Genomic DNA, 19,877 nt, shown 5'->3' on the forward strand with positions numbered 1-19,877 from the left:
TACTGTCCTCTTGGCCCAGAAGCAGGGAACTGGATGGGAAGTGGAGCATCCAGGACAAGAGCTGGTGACTATATAGGATCCTGGGGCTTGCAAGGTAAGGATTTAACCACTGAGCCATTGTGTTGGGCCCAAAAATAAATCTTCAACAAGATGAGACTTTGCATGTGGCCCACTGCCCCTCTTTTGCCCCTGGCTTCGAGGAAGGTGGAGAGGAGCACAGGTCGCTCCAGGAAGGGGTGCGGTGGGAGGGCTCCTTCTCTTCTTCAGGGTGTGTGGTGGGGGTGAGGCTGTGACCGCAGCAACCTCATCTGACTCTCGACTCTTCGGGCTGGAGGAAGCATCCTGTGGTGGCTGGTTATGGCGAGGGGTGAGGGCAGCTGCGGGCACTCTGGGGCCAGGCTGACCACCTCTGGGCAGATTGGAACTTGCAGGTGGTTTGGGGCTGGGCTGAGCCTGCCATAAGGCTCAATGTCATTGGGCAATAAATCATGTGGCATTGTGTTGAAATGCCATTTCTGATTCTCTAGCCAAGGGCACCGAGGATGAGGACCAGGGTTCTCTGTGGACTCCCAGGGGTGCTGAGGCTGCTGGCTCACTGTCATGGGTACAGAACTGCAAGGGGGAGGCTAGAGTTTCTGCAAAACCCACCTTCCCCACTATGACCAAGAGGGTCCCTGGTGCCTCTGGCTCTGTGTGTCTCTCAGGGGTCTCAGTCGTCATGGTGATCAGGGGTCCAGAAGTCATCTGTCAGCTGGGGATGTCTCAGGCCGATTGAGGTGACCCAAAGTTAGAGCCAAGGCTGGCATTGTGGTGGAGGGTTCAAGCCTGTGCTGGCATCCTGCACTGGAACACCTGCTTGTAGTCCAGCTCTCTGCTGATACACTAAGAGAAGCTAGAGAATGATGGCTTGGGGTTATTGTTGTGGCATAACAGGTTAAACTGCGCATCCCACATGCACTTTGGTTGGGTCCTTGGCTGTTCCACTTCAGCAGAAGATGTGCCAAGTGCTCTGGCCAGGCCCTGCTTCCATGGTTGCGGCCATCTGGGGAGTGAACTAGCAGATGGAAGATCTCTCTCTCTGTCACTTGGCTTTTCAAATAAACAAATCTTAAAAAGTTTTCCCCATTAAAGCCATTGGGAACTTTTGAAGAGGTCCCTCCTTGCTTATGAGCAACAGGGGGTGGGGGGTGTTTTGAGGGGCCCGTGGGACCCCACGTTGGCAGAGGGTGTGGGGAGCCCAGACTAGGACCTCTCAGGCCCCTCTGGGGTCTGAAGCTCTCTTTGATCCTGTGCTTGGAGCCCAGCATGGTGCTGGAGTCTGGAGGGAAATCAGACAGGTGGGAGGCACTGTCTTCTGGGGGTGCCCACACATCAGTGAGGGTCCTGGGAGCTCGGGCCTCCTGTCTACCACAGGTAAACATGGAAGAAGCTTCCTTCAAAGCTGGGTTCCTGTGTGGGAGACAGAGAAAGTTTCCGCTCTGTGTGCGGATGCCTGTGCGGAGGTGCCTGGTTCTCTTTTCTCTCTGTAGATAATCAGGTCAGTGGTTTGACTGCTGTCGTTAAATGCGAGGTGCAGCTGGGAGGTGGCCCGATTTGCTGGGGCTGCTACCACAGTACTCAGCACTGGGCTGGAGTGGGAGGGCCGGATCCCTTGCAGGCAGCCTTCCTTGCCCTCTCGGAGGAACTGTGTTGCCTGCAGAGGTACAAAGCTTCCTCTGGGGGGTGCTATTGAGTAACAAGGGGGGGGGGGTCATGGCTGGAGCCTGGCGGTGTGGCTGCAACAGATAGAAAGTGCAGAGAGCTGTGGGACTCTCTCAGCAGGTAGTAACAACAACAAAAACAACAATGAGGCCTCGGCTAGTGAGCACTTTCACACCTGACTCCTCACCTCGCCCACAGCGCCTGTGATGCCCGTCTTGAAGGGTGCAGAGAGAAAGATAGAGGGAGAAGGAGAGGTCAAGTTCAAAGGCTTGTACCTTCCTGGTCCCCAGCACCCCAGGGCTGAGGGGAGAACTTTGCTGTTGCCTTTCGGGTAAGGGTGGATGGGAGGTGGCAGGGACAGCAGCCACAGCAGCAACTGAGGCTGGGACCTGAACTCGGGCTGCAGGGCTCTCATAGGCTGCAGTGGGTTGGGGGTCTTAGCTTTGACCTTGAGGGTTCTCAGATCTTGAGTGGTGTTGGGGACAGAAGCACAGGCGGCTTCCTTTGCTTTCTCTGGTCCTAACTGTTCACCATGGCCTCTTCCAACCCCTCTCCCCCCCACCCCCGCCCCGGGCCCACTCCTGTGCACCCCCATCTCCCTTTCCAGCTCAGCTTTTGTTTCTGCCGAGACCCAGACAATAGAGGCAGGGGATCCAAGTGCTGAGAACACAGCCCTGGCTGTGGCCAACAACCATCTGTTACCCAGCCCGTTGCAGAGACCTGTCCCTCCCGCTTCTTACTGGAAATGAGCCCCCTAATCCACAGCCGCCCCCCTCTCCCATGCTCCCTCCCTGCCCCCTACTCCCAGGTCTCCCTCCGGGAGGTTCAAGGACTTGTCTTTGGCTTGGGCTCCCAACTCTGCAGAGCGGAGGCAGGGGCTGGGGTCTAGGACCTCCGGTGGCCCCCCTTGAGGAGAGCAGCCTTAATCAGAGGTCTGCTTGGCTGCCCAGCGCTGGACGCCCACCCAGAACAGACGCCCACCCGCCACGAGGCTCTGGGGCTGACATTACGCAGGCTGTGCTGGAAATTACAGAGCGCCTCAGAGGGAAAAAACAAACTGGGGTTTCAGTTCCCATGGAAACGACATCTATTTGCAGCAGGCGCCTGCGTCAGAGCCTGAGACCCCGCGCTTGAGGGGCGGGGTGGCGTGGACATCGTGGGGCAGGAGCCCGTGTGTTGCGTGTCCAGGACCTTTTCCAGGACAGCCTCTGAAAGGCCCCAGCTGCCTTTGGCTGGGAAGCTCTCTTCAAGACTGCCACATAGGGGATTTTGGGTGGGTTTGAAACTTATGAGTCAAGAGTGTGGGAAGACCCCAGATTCATTCACACATTTGTCCCACAGTCATTTGTTGACCTGTGATACGCCAGGTGCCTGGCTGGGCCGGTCAGTCAGCAGTCAGGAAGAATGTGACCTGTGGACAGACAGGGGTGTCACGGGGACCTGCTGGCCTCAGCCTGCACACAGGCCCCACAATGCCATTTTCTTCCCTTTGTGATCTCCTTCAGTGTCCCGTGGGGTGGGCTACCTCCTTCGCTGCCTGGTAAGGTGAGGCCCTGTTATGCAGGGTGTCAGCCACCACCCATCCCATCCTGCTATGCGGCTGAGAGCCCTGCCTTAGTGGAAGGCATATTCAAAGTCATTCTTTTGGGTACTTGGGTCAGAACAGGCACCTGTCCAGGTCAAATGGATAAGGAGTGTTGAAACCAGTGTGGCATTTGGCCTGCCAGATCCTGGGCTTTGCCTCCTCATTCCTACCAAGGGACATGTACTGTCCAGCCTCCCGCCCCGGCTGGATGGGAGACAGATGTGTGCTGGGGTGAGGGGTGGGTGGGGCACAGCTGTTCCCACTCTGGTCTCGGCCCCAGCTGCTTGCTCAACTCACATCCCTCTCAGTAAATTGGTGGGGGAGAATACGTGCTTTTTTTGGGGGGGTGGGGGGAGGGATTTGGGTGACCTGCGCCCTCTAGTGGGTGGCACTCAACTAGCCTTTTCTTACCCTCCCTGAGAGAGAGGGAGCTGGCTTAGCTCTTGGGTGGGTTTGATCTGCTGACACCTCTGGGGTCCCCCAGCAGAAATGTTAAGTCCTCAGAGAAGGCACGGGGCCTGCAATGGTGTCCCCCAGGAAATGTCAGAACTGGGTGTGAAGAACAGAGGAGGAAGGGAGCATTCCAGGTCTTGGGGTCCTGCCTGGTGGGGCAAGGGGGCAGGTGAGCAGTCAGGTGTTGGGAGAATGCAGCCCCGGCATGCCCTGTAGCCCTGCAGCCTGCCCGTGTTTATTCCGTACTTCAGGGGAGGAAGCTCAGGCAGAGAGAACTGTGTGCAGGTAACGCCCTGCTAGCCTGCATGTGTGTGTGCCTGTGTGAGAGAGAGAGAGAGAGAGAGGAGAGAGAGAGGAGAGAGAGAGAGAGATTTTGCAATGGTGTTTTTTTGTGTGTGCACAATGCACTGACTTTTGTGGGCTGTTGACACTGGGTTGCTGTGTGTGTGTGCGCGCACAAAGGTGCTTGGGCTTGAAATCAGAGCCCTTTGCTCCCAGGCCTGAGGACAGGCCCCCTCTCCCCTGGCGGGGCAGGGCAGCTGCCTGTCAAAGAAAAGGTATGTTTTCTTTTTGGCGCCTTTTTGGTTCTTACTGTGCCTGAGAGACTTCTGTTTGATTGCCTTTGTTGGAAGGCTGACAAACACTTTCCTCCACTTGCTACCACACTGGCTCCGCCAGAAACCACAACTGGGGGGTAGCATGGTTTCCTCAGCCCCTCACCTACCTGCCCTGAACCCCTTCCAGGCACCAATGCACCCAGGGCTCTGCCCTGCTGGAACTGGGCTCTCAGAGCTTACCCAGAAGGGTACTCCCAACCAGTGGCACAGCAGGGCTGAGGGTCTGAGCAGGAAGCACTTGGTCCTGCAGGCCCAGGGACTCTGTGGCAGAGCCAGGGTGCTGGGAGCCTGAGGGAGAAGCAGGGACCAGGGAGGAGCCAGCCGTGGGGAGTAGCCAAGATTTGGTTGTTGCCCCATCGTGGGAGTCACGTGGTCCCAGCTGATGGGGCTGTGTCTGCTATTTGTCTCTTGTCCCCAACTCAGAGCTCTGCACCCAGCAGGGTTTGAGAGAGGCTGGCTGTACCCAAGCACCAGGCCTGGAACCCAAGAGGGGTCCCAGAAGTACTTGCTGATGGATGAGCAACTCTGTTTGGTTGAATAGTGTAGGAACGTGGCAGCCACAGGACTTGGGAGGCCAGCTTGCAGAGGTGGGGGATGGACACCACTGGGAGCTGTGCCACTTTGGCAAACGTACTTAGTCTCCCTGAGGCTCGGTAGCCTCATCTGTCAAATGGGACTCTGGCAGGGTCTCTGTGGGGACTCAGCAAGGTCAGGTACAGTGCAGCGTCTTAGCTGTGTTACGGTGGGCAGCTTCTGTGAGCCCCCTGGAGCTGTTTTGTCATCAGAAGAATGTAGCGGTGTGTGTATGGGGGAGGGACACACCTGGCCCTGAACTTGGCACATGACAGGCACCCAGGACATCTCAACTTCTCTCACCACCTCCTAGGCTCGTCCCTTTCACTGCCTCAACTTCTTCCCCCGGGCCTCTAGGGTTCCTGCCACCCCTTGTCCCTAACCCTGTCTTTACCGGACACTCCCAGGCCCTTGCATTCACTCCATAGTCTCCCAGGATGTGGCCGTGCTGGGGGCACTTTTGAGAGGTGTGGTGAGGGTGGGGTGGCCGAGAGAGGTGCTGGGGAGGGCAGAGCAGGTACGCTTCTTGCACAACATGTGTTCTGGACAAAGGATTTAAGGGATCTGGGTGGGTCTCAGCTTGTGGACCCTGAAGGACCCAAGGCACAAGTATCCACTGTTGACTCCCTCCTCAACTCCACATGTACTTGGGGAGTTTGTCACCCGCACCCACAGGCAGCGGCCCCCGTGGCCTGAGGGTGCGTGGAGATGGGTGGAAGGCAGCTGGAGATGCTGCTGCAGGTCTCAGCGTGCTCAGGAGGCAGTCGTGAGAGAAGATGCCCCATGCACGCCCAGGCAGGAGGCCGAGCTGGCTCCTGCAGGCTGGGCCTAGGAAGCAGAATGTGGCCTGGTGTTTGCATGACCGTGGTCCCTCTCCCTTCTCTCTACCACTTGAATGCATTTCTATGAACCCTGCAAGTACCCCCAGTGGTGAGCATTGGGCAGGGGTGAGGGTGCTGTCGAACTGGACGTTGTCAGATCTCTACGTAGAAACCAGCTCAAACCACCCATGCATGCAGGGAGTCTGATGGCAGGATCTGCACCCTATGCTGCAGATCAGGGCAGATGTAGCTGGAGGCCAAGTCGGGTGGCGGTTGCTACGAGGCAGGGAGTCACCGGCTGGTCCCCTGGGGCTGGTGCACAAGGCACACAGCAGCTTCTAGCCGTCCCAGGATGCAGCTGGGAGCAAAGTGAGGTCCTGGGCAGGTCACACACTCTTGTGTCTCCTCTGGAGCTGGCTCAGCTGGGATGGCTCCTGCCAGATCTCTGCGTCTCTCTCTGGGTCAGTGGGACTGGCTACTGGGAGACCTGCAACCCGTCAGACATTGATTCCTCAATCTTATAATAATTGCACTTTTCCATGAACTTTTTGAAGCACCTCCGTTCAGCCTCGTTCCTTACTGGCAAGCCTGGGGAAGCTCTGTGTGTGCATGTGTGTGTGTGGGTATATGCAGGGGGCATTATCTACCCACTGAAGACATGCCCAAAAGCGACCCCAGCATGGGCCTCTAGACCTACTCTGCCTCTTCCCCTGTCCCTGCCCTCCTCACTCAGAATTACTCCCCTCCCTCCTCGCCTTGGTCCCACCCTCTGCCCCATGCCCTGTGCCCCGTAAACCTGCTTCTTTCACCAGTCACCCTCCACTCAGGAGGGCCACTGAGAGGCCGACGAGCAGAGAAGGTGGCCTGTTTGGGGCTGGGGAAGGGGTTCCCCCTTAAGGATCTGGCTGTAGGACCAGAGAGGCAGGTGCCTGCCAGGGTTGGACCAGGCTGGGAAGTGGGAGGTATGTGAAGGACAGGGATGCCCAGGTATGTGCAGCCAGGTCTGGGGTTGGAGGGGAAAGAGTTCTGGATGGGAGCCGGACTGCCAGGCTCAGGCTGCCACAGTGCCAGCAGCTCCCCAGCCCTCGGGCAAGGTCTTTCTTGTACTGAACCTTGGCTGAGCTCCTGCCCCACTGGTGGGAAAGCCCCGTTGTCTAATCTCACCATTGCCCTCTGGTTTAGAAATGGTGTGGGGTCAGGGGCAGATTGGGGCCAAGGAGTTGAGTTTGCTGTCTTCCCTGTCATTGCTTAAGCATCTGTAAGATGACGCCCAGGCCAGCATCACTTGTGTAAGCAGTTCACATTGCTGGATTCATTTCTTCCTCCACCACTACCCTAGGATGCAGGTACTGGTTGTGTCCCCATTACCTAGATTGGGAAATGGAGGCATAGAGAACCTGAGTTGCCAGCCCACACAGGCCGGAGAAGGGAATCCACACGGGCGCTGTGGCTACACTCAACTTTCCAGGCACTGGGCTGGGTGTTGACCCAAATCCATTCCAGTTTGCAACTTGAGAAATCTGAGACCCAGAGCAGTTGAGCAACCGCTGAAGGTCACACAGCTGGGAAGCAGCAGATAGACAATTCCCGGTGGGCTGAACTCCAGGGCCTTGGCTTCCCCACCCCTACCCCTCCACCTCCTGCAATGTCCAGAGCAAGTTCATTTCATCTGCCCACTTTGGGGGGTAGGGTTGTGAGGGGGGCATCTCCAGGGGGCTTGGTTTTCATGGGTCTAGATAGATCTGTAGTTGAGGCTGATTTGGGAGCCTGGCTATAGAATGAAGGGAAAGAAAGGGCCCTGGCACCTGGGGCAGGAGGGGTGGTTGAATGAAGCAAATGGAAAAGCAGGCGTGAGAGATGCCCGGGATGGACCTGCCAATGCTTAGCTCAGTGCCTGGGGCAAGGAACAGGGAGCAACGTGCCGGGATCAGAACTTCTGGGACACAGCAGTTTGGAGAATTAACCTCGCTGAGGGTTTTGTTGCCTCTGTAAATATTTGGAGATGTCTCCAGTTATTGTAGAAAAATGCATTTGAAGCTGGGGTGGCGTGTTTGCACCGCTGGCCTGGCTGCCTTCCCGGGACCGCGCAGTTACATTCCTCCCCTGCACAAAGCCAGGCCTGTTTTCTCGTCGTAGCCTCATTAAGAACACGTACAGCCATGTGGGCCAGGACTGGCTCCCCTCAGGAACACACATACATGCACACACAAACACACATGCCCGCATGTGGGCACGGCCCCTTCCACAGGGCAGCTAGCTGCACCTTTCAATATTTAATGTCCTCGTTGTGAATGCTGCTGCCCACCCACTGCTCCCGTGCCAGGCTCATGGCTCACAGGGCACTCATTTCCAGCTTAGAGGCCAGCTGACAAATTGTGTTAAAATCCTTCCAGCCCACTGCATCCCACAGAGCGGGGTTAAGGGCGTGTGATGAAAGAGAGAGAGAGAGGGAAAGAATCATTACCAGGCAGGCCCCATTTTCCATGAGGTGCTTGTGCTTGGGAAATGGATGGAATCATGGCTTGTCGCCCCCATCTATGCACCTCCATGGGGTCTGAGCTCCTGGAGTGCAAGGTTGCCATAGGTTCGACCACCCACCCTGGCTGGGAGAAGTTGGGAACCTTGGCAGTGAGCACTAGCAACACAAACCCCTGGCTTGTGTGTGGCAGTAGTGTCTGCTTCTCTTCTGCTGGTTCCTCCATGATCCGCCTCCATGCGGCACGGTGAGTGTGTGTGTCCTTCTAGAAATCACCTGCTAGTAGTTAAACCCCTGAGGTGACAGTAGGAGTGGAGCCTCACGGACTGGTGTCATGGTATAGCAGGTAAAGCATCCGTCTGCGATGCTGGCGTTCTACATGGGCGCTGGTTTGTGTCCTGGCTGCCCTGCTTTCCACCCAGTTCCCTGCAAATGGCCTGGGAAAGCAGTGGAGGATGGCTCAAGTCTTTTGTCCCCTGCACCCACATGGGACACTTGGATGAATCTTCTGATTCCTGGCTTTGGCCTGGTCTAGTCCTGGCTGCTGTGGCTCCTCTGGGTGTGGGGGTGGGAGACTTAGTGGATGAAAGACCCTTCTTGCTTTCTCTCTCTCTCTCTCTCTGTCACTCTTTAAATTTCTTCTTCTTCTTCTTTGTTTTCTTTTTTCTTTTTTTTTTTAGTGCAATGGAATCTCTGCCTCTACTCCCTCCACCTCTTTTGGTCTCTACACAGGCTCAGAGTATAGTTCAGTGGCCTCGTGTTCCTGTGTACCTGAGATGTGGGGACAAAGAGCAGGGAACTCTGTGAGCCATCAGGCAGGGCGTGGGCGACTGCAAAAACAAGAACAACGGCACTCGCTTGCCATTTACCAAACATTAGCCATTCCCCGCCCCCCCCCCATCATCCTTTCATTTAAAGTCGTTGTTTTCCTCAAGGGAACATTTTTTATTCGTGTGTGAGTAAGATGTGCTCTCCTAATGAATTGAAAGCAGAACACAGGGAAAGATTTTCTGTTCCGGTGACAAAGAACAAAGAGGATGGTTTGTGGCCTTTAGCAGCTGGCCGTCACCCTCCACTGTCCCAGCAGGGCCAAGTCTTGTCTCGGGAGCCTTGGGTAGGAGCGTCATGGCCTGACCCGCAGGAGACGCCACCCGTCCTCTGTGGAGAGCCATTGAGGAGGTGGCCCTAGGGCTGGCTATGCTCTTAGGACAGTTTGGAAAATACGGTCCCCACTGGCATGGACAACAGAGGGACGGGAGAGATGGGGAGAGGGATTCTGAGAGAGGTCACTTAACCAGCTCATGCCCTTCTGTCCTCACCAAGCCGGGAGGTCTCCCTAGCGTCTTGGCCTTAGAGATCAGGGAGATCTGACCATGGCCCTGGTATGTATGGGATGACTTCCTTCTAGGTCATTCGGAGAATTCACCAGTCCATGTCCACCGCCAGAGCATGTACTGTCCCCTGCCTTCCAGCAGTCGTGTGGGTGGCCAATTGGCATTCACCTCTGGCTTCTGGTTTGGGAGACCACAACCTTGGCTTTCGGAGTGTTGCTGGTTCCGGCCTTAAGCAGCCACATCTCTTTGCAACCTTGGTTGAGGTAGCTAGGGTTGGGAGTAAGCTGTCTTTTGGGGCACAGGTGTCTGCTCTGAGGTCCACAGCAGTGGCCAGAACTGCTTTGCCCTGCAGCAGCTTTTGGTTGAGTCCTTGCATCTTCTTCCTAGGGGTCGCCATTTCAGGGGTCCCCAGGAGGGGAATCTCTGGTCCAGGCAAAGGAGCTGCCTATGGGGAGAAGGTGGTGGTGGTCTCGGCCTCCACACTCATGGAGCCCCGCCGGGTGTGCCGGCAGGATGACCACTGCCGCAGCTGCTCCTGGCTGAGACAGCCCATGTCTTTGAAGAGCTTGAAGAGGTCATTGCGGAACTTGACACCGATAAAGGCATACAGGAAAGGATTGATGCAGCAGCGGAAGCAGGCCAGGCTGTAGGTGACATCGTAGGCGATGTTGAGCTGCTTGCTGAGCTCGCAGTTGCTGCTGGTGGTGTTGAAGTTGGCCACGGTCTGGGCCAGGACCACCCCGTTGTAAGGCAGCTGGAAGACCAGGAAGACCACGACCACGGCGATGATCACCTTGATGGCCTTGTTGCGTTCAAAGTTTCGCGCCTGGAGCAAGGTGTGGATGATGACCAGGTAGCAGGAGCTCATGACCAGCAGGGGGACCAGGAAGCCAATCACCATCTGGGCTATCTGGATGACGATTAAGGCTTCCACGTGCTGGGTGATGAGCGAGCACCGCAAGGTCTGGTCGCTGTTGCTCCTCTGGAGGCCGCTGTAGAGCAGCTCCGGGGTGGCCAGCACCATGGCCAGCAGCCAGATGGCCACGCAGGAGAGCTTGCTGATGAGCAGCACGCGGGCCCGGTGGCGGTGGGCCGAGACGGCCTGCACGATGGCCACGTAGCGGTCGATGCTGATACAAAGGAGCAGGAGCATGCCGCTGAAGAAGCTCACCTTGTAGATGCCAAAGATGAATTTGCAGACGTGGATCCCGAAGGCCCAGGACTTGGCTGCACTGTAAGCCCAGAAGGGAAGCGTCAGGAGGAAGAGGATGTCAGCTGCGGCCAGGTTGAGCAGGTAGGTGTCGGTCATGGTCTTCAGCCTCTTGAAGTAGATGTAGGTCAGTACCACCAGCCCGTTGCCCAGCAGCCCCACGAAGCAGATGACCGAGTACATGATGGGCAGGAACCAGGCCTTGAAGTTCCGCACATCCTTCTTGAAGCACACGTACTCGAAGAGCGAGTAGTCCACTGTGGTATTGTCGCCGAGGTAATCATCTGTCACCTCATCCTGACACAAGCACACCTGTGGGGAAGGAGACCGGCTGCCTGGGCAGGTGCCACGCAGACTGGGACCCAGCTGAATGCCCTGGGCTGGAGGACCCTACCACCAACCTCATCAGCCTCACCTTGGAGCCTGGGTGGGAGACAAACGGCCACACCCCCTTGGACACCTGCTGTGCCAGAATCTCAGGGGGCGGAGCCCCAGGAATCTGTACCTTTCCCTAAGCTTGTCAGGGATCCCTTGCTTGGAAATCACTGCCTCTGAGTGTCCCAGCATGTCTCGGGAGATGCTACTAGCATCGGACTTTGCCCGAACCTGACCACAAGGGACTCAGCCTCGTGGGGATTGACCCCTGGGGTGGAAGGGACCCAGCCTAGGGTTTGCCCTGTGCTGGCTTTCTGGGGACCTGATTCTGCCTTCTGGAAACCCCTGGGAGCAGAAACTTGTTTTCCTTACAGTGTCTCCCTTTGAGTATTAGGGAAAGGGCCCGCGAGGGAGTCTACAAGTAGCTGAGCTCTTGAGGAAAATCCACCCTGGGAATAAAGAGCAAAAAGAAGAGAGGCCCTGCTTCGACCTCTATCCCCTCTCAGACCCCCAGCTCCCAGCCACAGCCCAGTCCTCAGCAGGGCCCATCACCAACAACACCAAGGCAGGTGGTCTCTGCAGGCACAGGAAATGTGGGGGAACTCTGGGGTGGGGGGACTAATGAAACAGTGCAAGCTGCTAAGATGCCCTGCAGCCCTTGGTGGCAGAGTGGGCCGTAGCACTGTGGTTGTGGGTGGTTAGAGACTCCAGACCTCTGTCTGGGCTGCTGGTCTGCCTGGAATCCTGGCCAAGGGGGCGCATGGCGGGGCGCCCCCAGGAGGAAGTGGGCTTTCTTCTCCCACTCTCTGCGCTCTCACCCTCTGGGGCTGTCTGCCTTGCAGTCTCTTCCGGCAGATCCCAATCAGCAGCAGGGCTCAGCTACTGGGGCTTTTTTCAGCCTATCTGCGGGGGCTGGGCTCAGCAGCCGTCTGTGATTTTTATCAATGAAAAAGTGTGTGTGTGTGTGTGTCGGGGGGTCCCAGCGGCCCACTGGGGCCTCTGCTTGTGTGCAGGGCTGCGAGCGAGACCCCTCAAGAAGTCCTCCCTCTCTTCCAGTTCTTGGGAACTGGACTCCTAGGTCTAAGAGCTGGAGCCAGAGTTGTCCTGCTTAGCGACAGGATGAGGACAAAATGACTTGCAACCCCTTTTGGGCTCAGAGCTTGCCTGCAGCCTGGGAGCTGGAAGAGCCTGTGGGGTGGGGTGGCTGGGCAGAGGGGCCTCTGAGGGGCAGTGCCCCCAGCCCCTGGGAAGGATACTCCCCTTCACCCCGTCCTCCTCCCACCCCACTCCAAATCTACCCTCTCCTGCCTCAAAGCATCTGTAGCCCACAGCCCCACCACATCCTGCCCTCTGCCTTCCCCAATAAGTGAAAGAGGAGAATAAGCCACAGCTGGCCCCCTCCCCACCCCAACCATCTAGCCTCCACGTCAGCAACAGTTCCAGCCCAGGCCCCAGCTCCTCCGGGTCTGGAGGGAGGTAGGAAGGGTGGGTGGGGAATGGAGGGGCCAGGCTATGGCCTGCAGCCCAAGCTCTGGGGGCCTCCAGGCCAGGATTTGGGACCAGTGCCCAGTGTGGGGCCTGCCTCTGGCTGGAGCTCCTGGAAAGCTGCCCCCACCCACCCTGGGGCCTCTAGGTCTGGGCAAGAGCCAGATTGCCCCGTGGCCATCCCGCCGCCCCCCCCCCCGGCCTCCAGGCCTCGGCCTGAGCTGCCCGCATCGACCCCCACCATCCAGGGAAGGTACAGTTTCTTCTAACCCAGGCACTGGTTGGGGGACCACCCTCTTGTCCCCACTTGTGGGTTGTAACCTGAACTTGGTGAGCTGGGATCTTAGCCCCTATACAATGTAGGTCCTCCCCCACTCCCATCTTTTCCTGGCTCCGTGGTGAGGCTGGCTGGGGCCTCTGCCTCGCAAAGGCTGCCAGGAGAGGTTTTGGCCAAAGTGTGTGAGGAGGACTCCTGGGGGCCATAGGATGGGAGCCACGTCAGCTCTGTTCAGCTCACACACATGTGGCTGGGCATATGTGTGTGCACAGGCACGCACATATGGGTCACTGCCCAGCCTCCTGGAGTTTTCAGGGGACTCAGGTGGGCTCCGTTATGGTTCTGACTTGGGCGGGGGGCTGGGAGGGGTGGCGGGGGGCTGGGAGGGATGGTGGGGAGCTATTTCCCCTGCCCCACAATGGAGACAATGACATCCATGGAACACGGTGTGCTCCTCCAGGGTCCCCGCCTGGCTGGAGGGTGGTCGTGGGGTCCTGAGTGGCAGGTGGGAACGTGTCCAGGCTTCTACCTTTCTCCTGCAGATGCGCCCCCACCGGCCAAACTCCTGTCCCAGATCTTATAGTTTGGGTAGTGACGGTGGAGGTGGGGGATTGCCGGCAGGAATCCTCACCTGGAAAACCACGAGGAGTGCCACCACCAGCAGGCTTCTCATCGGCCTCCCTGTGGGGGAACAAAGCGAGGCCGTCAGTGCTTGGCAGTCCTTGCCCTCCAGGAAAGCAGCGGGGAGGCTGGGGGCGGCGCCGTCCCACGCCAGAGCTCCCACGCAGGCGCGGGAGGTGCCGCACAGAGAACATCACAGCCAGGTCGTGCCTGGCCCGCTGCCCGGCTCCCATCTGCGTCCTCACCTCCTCTTTCTCCTCTACCCTCGGGTTCCCAAAGGAACCTAGATCGGCCCCCACCCGAGGCTGGGTCGGTCCACTCTAGCCCCGTCCAATCCCGGACACTCTGACCCCTCTTGAACCGTGTGCTGCTGCAGGGGTGTAGGGAGGAAGAATGGGGTGAGCGTGGGCTTACAAGCTTCTTTGAGTGTGTGTGTGTGTGTGTGTGTATGTGTGTGTGTGGACTTTCCTCCAGCGCTGAAGCCCCGAGTCTCCCAAAAGGGCCCGAGGGAGGAGTGTGTGATGTCTCTGGGCTAGGTGGAAGAGTGAGCGAACTTACTGGCCTTTCAGGATGCTTTGGGACCTCTTGGGCCCAGCACCCACGTTCACCTGGCATCCCTGCATCCATCCTCTTAGCCTGCCTGTGGCAGGTGGGGTGCAAGGGCTGACTTCCCCTTCATCTACAGAATGGAGCAGCAGCCTGGGGTTTGTGTGTGCACTACTGCATAGATCCAGGAGCAGAGATGGCAACCCTGAGAGCCTGTCCTGGGGCAGGTAGAGAACAGCTGGTATTCCCACTCCCAGGCTGGCGCTTTGCTCTCCTTTGCAGAACTTGAACCTACTTTCTAAACCAGGGCCTTGGGGAAGCAGGGACTGTGTTGGGAAAGGACATGTTCTGGAGGTTGGGGCCGGGAGGTGGGCACTTGTTGGGTCCAGGTGGAAACCCCAGGCTAGCACCAGGTTTCAACGACTGCTCAGTCCTGCTCTGTGGCTGAGCTTTGGGCCACCCTGAGACCATCTGCTCCGGAGGCTGAGCGGAGGATACAGTTGGCAGAGGGCCTGATGCAGCACGGTAGCTTCCTCAGATTCCCTCCTCCACCACCTGCTCCTTCTGCCCCATCCTCTGTTCTTCTCCTGGGTCTGGCCCACAAAGAGGGTCCATCACTATGAAGCTACCAGTGATCACCAAGGCAAGACTTGTAGGTCTTTCTGCTCTCTAGCACCGTTCTGTGTAGGGACAGGAAATGCGTGGGACCCTGCTGGGGCATCTTTTAGGGGCTGGGGAAGCTGTGTGAACGCCCGTGCTTCTGTGTCCTTGGCTACAGCACCACCTGCTGGACATTTCTCTGCATGTCACCCAGGTTGCAGCTACTGAAAGATGTGCGTTTTTAAGGTATTGCCTACTTTGCCAGCCCTCCCGAGCCTTCCTCCTAAGCTCTCTCTGAAAACTCTCCCAAGCCCTGGAGTGCAGACCCTAACGGCTGAGCAGGGCCTCCAGCTAGCCTCCTTGGCCGTACTTCTGTTACTGGGCTCAGCCTTTCCCCCCTAGCTTGTGCCTGGGTTTTTGTGGTCCTGGTGGGGATGGCCCCGCCTGGGCCCCTTTTCCTGCGTGGAGCCTGCTGGGCTGTGCTCCCCCACCCTGTCTTCAGGGTCCAGTGCTCTGCCTGCCACAGCTCTGACTCATCCTGACGTCGAGGGCCTGAGGTTTCTCGAAGCACGGAACAATCTTTCAGTTACTCTAGAGAAAGCCCACTTTGACTCTCGGTGAGAAGGAGAAACCCCAGCAGTCACAGCGAAACACATTGACCTGGTCCAGCCCTCCTGCCTTCAGGTCCCTGTCTTGTCTCGGGACTGCTGTGGGGCTGTCAGGCGATTTCTCTGCCCAGGTGTGTGGGGAGGGTGGCGGTGCGGCCATTCCGTAGGACCGAAAGGGGTCCTTTCCAAGGCACGTCATGGGAACTTGGGGGAAATTCTGCTGTGTGGCTGAAGGGGACCTGGTTGGTCAGTGGCTGTGAGTCAGATCATTCCTGTGTGTTACAAAGTCATCCAGCAACCAGCCCGGGAAGCTCAGGGGTTAAGTACCAGCTGACTGTGATGCTGGGTGCTTTTCTGAGCCCTTGAATTTCTGGGAAAGATTATCATGAAGAAAAAATTCCCCAGGACCCCAGGTGCAAGAATCATCTGGAAGGGGAAGCTTGTTGCCCAGCTCCTCCCCAACCCTGCTGCCCCATGCCATTTCTTCTCTTCACTCTCTCATGTGCCAACACAGTTGAGGGCAGGGAAGTGGAGGCGGGTGAAAGGTTGAGGATCTCAAGGGATATGGGAGATGTGGTGGTGGGGTGGCTCCAGATAACAGGCCGGGATGGGGGTCCTGGTCACCTCTGATCCTCCCTGTGCTGTCAGCTGCTTAAACCTGAAGCAGAGTTCCTAATTGCTGTTGCCTCGCGCCAGACTGCCTACACGTGTGTGATGTCATCTCTGGCTCACCAAAGCAGAACCAGGGCTGTCGTTTCTGGGTGGTCCTGGCCAGCCAGCAGTGGCCACCTTGCTCCTAATCCGTCTCCTCGGAACCTCTCACAAATGACTCCTGGTGGTTCTTATTTCCGCCTTCCCGGCTGGCTGAGCCACTCGGCTGATCCACCTCTGCTATATCCTGGGCTTCCGACACCTCCTTGTTTAGTGGACAACTCCTGCACGCCCTTCAAAACCCAACTTCCATGCTCCACGCTGGCCCACATCTATGCCATGTCTCACTCTGTCATGGTGGCTTAATCTCAGGTGTGCCCCCCTCTCTCTTCCTGAGGTGGACCCAGTCTCTCTTCATCACTGCTGGCGGATGGCAGAAGTGCCAGGAGGAGGGAGAGAAGTGCCCCATAGCTGCCCAGGGTCACAGCACTCCTCAGGCCCTGTGTTCTGCCAGCACCTGTTCCTCCCACCATACTCCCCAGCCCCCTCTTTGTGGCCAAGCTGGAGTCACAAAGCCAGCGTACGGCCGTTGGCCTGGGCTTTGCTCTGAAGAAATCTGTCCAAGACCCCTGACCCCATTTCTCGAAGGTGGGGAGGGCGCCTGGGGCCGTTCATTCAGAGAGTGAAAGAGGCCAGCTCAGCCCTGATCCGGGGTTTTCATTTTGTGTCATGGAAACCCTGCCTTCTCACCCGCCTCTCGCTGCTTGCAGGGCAGACAGGGGTGAAAAACAGACCCTCGTGGCACGCCCGCCAACGGCCTGGGCCCGTTTTGAGCAAAACCTTTCCGCGGCTTCCCCTTGACCCTGCGATCTCAGATTTGGCCGTTGGGGATCTGTCTCAAGTTGATGCAGAAGCAGGACCTAGCCTCCTTCCCCCCCGCCCCATCACCCCAAGATTGCTTGCAGTGAAGCTCAGGAGGCTGTGGGCACCCCCAAGTCTGGTCTGGGGTGAGGGGAGGAGACATACAGTTCTGGCGTGTCTTGGAGCTAGGTCTGGGGTGTCTGGCTTCCTTGAGCCAGGGGTGGTTTGGAATAAGCTTGAGGGGGAGAGTTTGCTTGTTGGCAAGTCGAAAGTCTAAGACTCAGCAGCAAGCACATCAGGGCCGTAGGGCAGCGTTTCTAGTGAGTGGCAGCTGCACCTGCGGGTGTGGTCCATGGACGGATGGCTAGGGAGTGGGCTTAGAGAGCTGGCTGGCTGGCAGCAGACCTTGGAAGAGACTCTTGGACAGCCAGAATCGACCCAGAGTTTTTAACACCATTCATTCACTGAGTCCTTCATCCATAACATGTTCTACTCCCATCTCCCAAAGGACTGGGGGATGCAGACTTCTAAGGACCAGACTAGACCCTAGGGGCGGACGTTAAGATGCAGTTAAGGAGGCAGTTAAAGTTTTGGCTCCAGACACCTGCATGCCATGTCAGAGTGTCTGGGTTTGAGTCTCCGCTCTGCCTCAGATTCTAGCTTCCTGCTAGTGTATGCCTTGCGGGCAGCAGGCGAGTTATGTCCCTGCTACCCACCTGGGAGACCTGGGTGGAAATCCTGGCCTTGGTCTCTAACAGGGAGTGAACCAATGCATGCACTTTCTCTCTCTCTTTCTCTTTGTCTCCTTTTCAAAGTAAAATGATGAGGCCCATCTTCCAGGAATTCCCCAGTGGAGTGGCCACTTGAACGTCTCACCAGCTGTATGGGGGGGGGGACTTGGTTCAGGGTTCAGGGCGACCTGCTGGGCAGGGGCGGTGAAGGCAGGAGGCTGTGGTGTGGTGGGGAAGAGTGTGAGGACAGCCCCGGGGAACCTTCACTTTTTAAAGCCAACCCCTGTGGCTTTGAGGCCGCCGCAGGCGGGCTTTGCTGGCTTACGAGGGGGAGCCATCTAAGAACCCGCCTCCGTGGCCTCAACCTCCTTGGCCTCAGCTGGCTTTGACTGGGCCGCCGAGATTTGCAAAGGGGGTATTTGGGGCAGGAAGAGCCTCTCAGAAGTCCTGTCGGTGCCTCCCAGGGACCCCTGAAGTCCAGAGCAAGGCTGGAGAACCCGGGGCGGGAGGGGAGCGGGGAAGGCAGTCCTGGCTTTATGAAGGCTTGCTCCGGAGCAGGGAGCTGTGCTTGGAGGTCTGGCTGGGACACTCACTGCCTCTCCACAGCTCATTGCTTGCACCTACCCACCCTATACCTCGACAGAGGTGGCAGCCAAGCACGCAGGGAGTGGGTGGTGGCCCCGGCAGCAGAGAGAACAACCCCAACCTGCATTTGCATCCTGTTGTGTGCTGTTTGCAGGAGTGTGACCCCTTCAATTCACTCCTCCTTGTCACCCCCAAGAAGAAAGGTGGGACTCGGCGAAAGATTTCCCCCAGATGAAACTGGTCCTCACAGATCCCCAGAGGACCAAATGCCTCACCTCAGCTAGCAGGGCTGTGACCAGAGTGCACAGCCCTGATCAGCAGCTGTCTTAGAGAGATACCTGCTACAGCCTCTGCCTCCTCGTCCCACCACCCCTGTGCCCTTCCTGCCACCAGGGGTGGCCCCCTCTCCCAGGCCACCAAGGGTAGGCGGCACCCTTTCTAGGATAACAGGGTGGCATCCCACCAAACCCAGACCGATTTCTCTGGGGAGGGGGACCCTCCGTGCTTTCCCCGGCCTGCCCTCATTCTGTAGGGTCAACTGGGGCCCCAGGCCGCAGGGTTGCTGCTTGGCACGCCGAAGGCTCACTCACCCAAGTCCATGACTCTCTGGCAGCTGAAACCACACAGGAAAGCTGTGCCCGGGCCTCGCGCGAGCCCTGTCTGAGGAGGAAGTGGTAGCAGCCCCTTTTAAGTTGTGAGAGGAGCCACCCTCCTCCCTGCCCCTCCCACCCCATCCCACCCCTCCCGGTGTCACTCAGGGGCCCCTCCTGGGACCAAAAGTGTATAAGACAGGTGACACGATGACAGCGCCACCCACGGCCCACCAGCGGTCATTGGACCCTGAGTCAGCTGCTCATTTACATTCAGAAAACCCCTGTCACCTGGCCTAGACCAGGGGCTATTTATTGGCCTAGTAACTGTGTAGTTGTGAGATGTCACATTTCCCAACCAAGGGCTACATGCTAGGGACTTGGAGAGAAGTATGTGAGGACCTAAATTCCAGCAGCAGCTCACTGAAAGCCACCAGGGCCAGACCTGGATGGGGGAAGAGGATCTTCCTCACTCCCTCTTGTAGGACCCCTCCGCTGCCGTCCTGTCACCTGTCACAGGCGGAGGCTTTAACGACACAACCACAATGTGAAAGTTGAAGAGTCTTTTTTAGTTCAGCCCTTGTAAACCGTGGGGTGGGAGGTGGGAGGTCAGTTTCACAGCTCAGGTACACACACGCACACACACACACACACACACACACACACACACACACACACGCACACACACACACACACACACACGGAGTCCAGGGACCTCGGAATTCATGGGGTTTAACGCACACAGGCGCTAGTGCTAGAGGTCGGGCTGTGATTGGGAAGAAGTCACTTTAAGAACAAGCGTTTGGTTTCTTTCAAGGAAGCTGCAGGGGCTTGGGGGAACTGTCTGTCTAAGTAGGAGAGAAGCTTCGGGTTTGCTATTCTGGTGGGAGAGCTGTGGTGAGGGTGACCGAGGTCTACCTCTGGTACAAGACAGACAGACGTAGTTTCATACGGCTGCCGGCTGCTGGGGTGAACACCATCTGCTGATTGGGATGCCCGCAGCCTGTATGAGAAGCATCTTGGTTTGAGCCCAGCCTCTGCTTCCAAGGATGACTTCCTGTGAATGTACACAGGCTTGGCTGAGGACTCACATGACTGGGTCTCTGACACTCAACAGCAGAGATCTGGATTGTGTTCCACTTCTGGCTTCAGCCTGTCCCAGCCGCATCTGTTGAAG

At 57.6% G+C, this 19,877-nt stretch overlaps 1 protein-coding gene across 1 annotated transcript; it reads right to left on the reverse strand.

The window, feature by feature from the left end:
* Positions 1-8,908: 8,908 nt before the first annotated feature.
* CCR7 (C-C motif chemokine receptor 7) lies at positions 8,909-18,766 on the reverse strand. Its single transcript, XM_041000215.1, has 3 exons — positions 18,701-18,766; positions 13,539-13,588; positions 8,909-11,082 (listed from the first exon to the last, which is right to left on the reverse strand). Exons 1-3 carry the CDS (start codon positions 18,708-18,710, stop codon positions 10,006-10,008), a joined length of 1,137 nt encoding a protein of 378 aa, XP_040856149.1. The 5' UTR covers positions 18,711-18,766; the 3' UTR covers positions 8,909-10,005.
* Positions 18,767-19,877: the final 1,111 nt, after the last annotated feature.

This window comes from Ochotona curzoniae, unplaced genomic scaffold, assembly GCF_017591425.1.
Source record: "Ochotona curzoniae isolate NIBS_2020 unplaced genomic scaffold, NIBS_Ocur_1.0 scaffold_2453, whole genome shotgun sequence".
Lineage (NCBI taxonomy): Eukaryota > Metazoa > Chordata > Mammalia > Lagomorpha > Ochotonidae > Ochotona > Ochotona curzoniae.